We start from the raw sequence: 4129 nt of genomic DNA on the forward strand, positions 1-4129 counted from the left end.
AAAATGATTCCAAACGTTTGTCTTTGTGCGAGGTCACGTTAGCCTACCCTCCTAAACGATCTCTAGATGACACGTGTCCTCCGATAAAGGTGTACCCACACCAGTTCTGGCAGATTTGCATCCCCTGCTTGATTATGTGCCTGACAACACGTCTGCCGTTCCCGAAATCTTCGTCCACACTCGTTCGTCTACACATTTCGTCGTACTCGCCTCGTCCTCTCAACACCTAGCTCTATAAACACGTTTGGGTTATTGACATTGTCCGTGTCAAAGACTCTCTTAACCAGCGACTACAGAAGGAGAATTTAACTGTGGAGACGAAACGGCAGAGTAGTGGGTGTCGCTGAGCCGGTTAGTGCGGCCGGAACTCGCAGAAGAAAAGTGTCGTGCGGCGAGTGGTCACGTGACCATTCCCGTGGGCCCACACAGTCCAAGCCCAAAGATATACTAATGCCTCGTTTGGCAACACCAAATTTGTAGAGACTTTTTCCAACAAAGAAAAGAAATTTCCCATTTTTTATCACAAAATAATAACCGGTAGAGAAAGACGAGTTTTTTCAATCTTTGGCCAAATGGCTGTGATGTGACTCAAGCTGACGTCGCTTTCTCTCACTGTTTTCTTGTACATTAAATAAGTTTTTAGTGAGTTGGCTTCTGCAAACGAGCCATAACAAGCCTTTTTCTGATCATTGTTATCGTAATAGTTAGAAGAGAGAGAGGGGAAGAAAAAAAAGAGTTTTTTTTTTTTTAGCCCCATTTCCTCTCTTTTTTGTCTCTCTCTCTATTCCTCTAGTCTCCTACTATATACCCTATACTTTTTTACTTACTAGTTACTACTACAACTGCTGCCCAAAAGCCAAACATAGTCGTTTTCATTTCAGGCCCTTCAAATTCCCCCTCTCTCTCTCTCTCTCTCTCCCTCTCTAGAAAGGAGAGAGAGAACTAGTTACATACTAAGGCCTTGTTTGTTGTTGTTGTTCCGTCTCCACCATGGCCGAGTTTCCTCCAAATCTTGACGACGGTGAGCTTTGGCTTCCCTCTGATATCTTCCTCAACGAGGTGCCTTCCAAACGCGGCCTTCGTCACCATTTCCCTTCTTGCATGGAGGACCTTCTTGCCCAACGCCTCGCCGCTCTCTCTTTGCTCAGACAGAGAAACCTCTCAAAGCCTAACCCAGAGGTTTATCTCTGTAGGAATTTTCTTTTGAAAAAAAATTATAATTGTGACCTTTTTGCATGGATTTAACTGGGGTTTTACTCATTTTCTCCGGTTCACAGCGGTTCGGACCGGTTCCGGTTCAGGTTCGGTGCTTCCTCGAAAACTATTCCTCGCAGGAGTATGGCTGTCACCGGCTTTGTGGGTGTAAGTCTAAGCTGGTTCCGAAACCGGTCTATGGCGGTTCTGAGGGTTTTTACGAGTTTCAACTACGAAAACCGGTTCAACCCCAGGTAAAAAAAACACTTTAAAACCGGAAACGCGAACCGGGTTTTCATAGGGTTCTTTGTCTTTATTTTCTGTGGTTGTCTTTTCATGGCTCTTGCTTTCATTTTTTCCTTGGTTCAGCTTTAATAAATGAAGTTTGCCGTACTGGGTTGGTTTTTGTTATAGTTTCTTGACTTTGCTTTTGCAGGCTGATGATGTTGTACTGGAAACTAGGGCTAGGGTTCTTCAGAAGCAACAAAACCGCCTTCAGAACCGCCCTTTGCCTTCTCAAGGGAGAAGCGGTTTTGTGGATGGTGGTTTTCCGAGGGTCTCTGGTGGAACAGGCGTCTTCCATCCCCGGGTTTTGAATACCGCCAATATTGCCCCTAATACCACCACCACTTCTTCCTCAGCTTTTGTCAAAAAGAAACAAGGCGAGTTTTAATTTATTCATGTTTTTGGTTTCAAATTAGTTGATGGGTTTTAGGATTTGAGTTTCTTATTTTTCTCTCTTTTTATTTTTTTTATTTTTTAAAATATAGTTGTTTTTATGCTTTGTTTATGATTTTATTATGCATGAATTTTTGTTGTTAGTCAGTGGTTTTGGGACTATTTTTGAGGTAAAAACATACTTGGTTGTAGAAGATTGTGCTAAGATTAATATCTTTTGTACGGTTTTCCTGCTTTTACGGTCTCACCTTTGAATATTTTTTTCTTTATAGTGGTTTTCAACTCTCTAGAGTTTTTGAGAGGTTCAAAAGAAAATGTTAGAGCAACTTCTTGTAATAGCCAAACCATCTCGAGTAAGGCAGCAACATTATCGATTTGTTTTCATTATCGTACTATACAAGATGTTTAAAAATGGACCCAAATTAAATTTTAATTATAGCATTTTTTCCTGCTTTTGGGGGTAAAACATTAGGACCTATTTCTCTAATGTTTGTTTCTAAAGATTTTGTTTTTGTACTAGTTGTCCTCTTTTCTTTCATCTTTTTGGGCATATATGGCTGGTGTAAATTTTCCCTTTTGATTCTATTTCACCTTGATATTCTTATTGCAACGGAACCATTTTTGGAAATGGTCCATGCAATTCAACTGAAATTGAAATAAAAGAGATTGTAGCTAAATAAAAAAATAAAGGAGGTCCACCATTTGGTACAAACAAAGTTGGTTCGTATATGAATAATGCAAAGATTTCATATGTTACTTAAATTGAGGAAACAAAGCGTTTTCATATTTTTCTTGGTACAAAGATTAGTCACTTTCTTTTATTTGTTTTCTGTATGGCAGTTTTGAGAAATAGGCAAGAAATTCCAGTCCCTAATTCTCAGAGGAATTCCATCACAAGCCTGGGTGGTGTGAACAAGGATTTGCATTATCATCAGCTTCCTCCTGATATGGGCTTGCCTAAAGATTGGACTTATTAAACTCTTCTCTGCTGTAAAGTTGTGTCGTTTCTTCAAAAGACAAGTAGAATAAGAGGCTCAAGAGAGAGAAGAGAATAGGTCAAATTAGTGTTTTTGGGTTATGTGCAGTTGATCAAAAAAATAGGAAATTGCAATTTCTTTTTTGTTTTTTTTGGTGGGGGGGGGGGGGGGGGGGGGCGGTGTCTGTGATGTACGGGTGGTGGGTGTGAGAAGTGTTTATGGCTGTATTGCTAATTGCTCTACTTTTAGGCTTTTGTGGAAATAAATAAGTTGTTTTATATTCCGAAGCTGAAAAATTGTTAAACTGATATTACATTAATTATCAGTTATTATTTACTAATGTAGTAAAATGATTTAAGTTCCTCTTTGGCAATGCCCTCTATTGTTCCTTGTTTGTGACTGTTTCGACGGATAAGTGTCGTTTTGGAATATGGTATTTAATAATTGTGGCTGGTTTTGCCAGCTAGAGATCAGAACTTTTTGGCCTTTTTTCTGTTGTGGTTTTGGGGCTTGATGAGAACAAAACAGGAAACATTTATTACCCAACATTATGCATGAGAAAGCTACCATACACTCCTGGTTCCCATTTTGATTTGCAATTTTCTTGGAAGTCGGGTTCCTGTAGATTTGGCGTATGCTGTTCCTTGGCGACTCGTTTGAATGTTGTACTATGTCACAACAGCTTTGGCCTTTTTCCAATTGTTCATCCCAACCAAGTAATTTTCCGTTTTGTTCACTCCTTTTCACTATGGTTGGTCCCAAACGATTAGTATGTTGAAAATTTCAAATTTTGCCCCGCCCGACCCGCCCCGTCTTAAATCATCGCCCTGCCTGAATGAATTACTTAATTTTCCTTTTACTAAATATGAATGATGTTTTTTATTGGAGGGGTTGAGACTTTTATTAGAGTAATGAAGATCGGAGAGAATCGTTAAATCATCACCCTGCCTGAATGAATTACTCAATTTTCCTTTTACTAAATATGAATGATGTTTTTTATTGGAGGGGTTGAGACTTTTATTAGAGTAATGAAGATCGGAGAGAATCGAGGATAAGATGACACTAATGATTTTTATTTATTTTTTCCTCTTGTACAAAAAAAATATTTAACATTTAAACAAATAAAGCAATCAAACTATAGTTGATGCAAGATTTGGAGTTTTCACCGTAAACGCTTTGTTGGCTGAAACCTTCACTCCATGTGAAAAAACGCCATTGAAGGTGCATTGATGCTTGTGCCGGTGGGATTCCGGTGGAAGGCTGGCCGGAATAGATAGAGA

At 39.3% G+C, this 4129-nt stretch overlaps 1 protein-coding gene across 1 annotated transcript; it reads left to right on the forward strand.

Annotated features, from left to right (window-relative positions):
* The first annotated feature begins 674 nt into the window (after window positions 1–674).
* On the forward strand, window positions 675–2981 carry LOC21385809. The gene is made up of 4 exons (XM_010110890.2): window positions 675–1179; window positions 1278–1448; window positions 1631–1856; window positions 2713–2981. Exons 1-4 carry the CDS (start codon window positions 991–993, stop codon window positions 2847–2849), a joined length of 723 nt encoding a protein of 240 aa, XP_010109192.2. The 5' UTR covers window positions 675–990; the 3' UTR covers window positions 2850–2981.
* The last annotated feature ends 1148 nt before the right edge of the window (window positions 2982–4129 follow it).

This window comes from Morus notabilis, unplaced genomic scaffold (assembly GCF_000414095.1).
Source record: "Morus notabilis unplaced genomic scaffold, ASM41409v2 Scaffold768, whole genome shotgun sequence".
In the NCBI taxonomy this organism is placed as follows: Eukaryota; Viridiplantae; Streptophyta; class Magnoliopsida; order Rosales; family Moraceae; genus Morus; species Morus notabilis.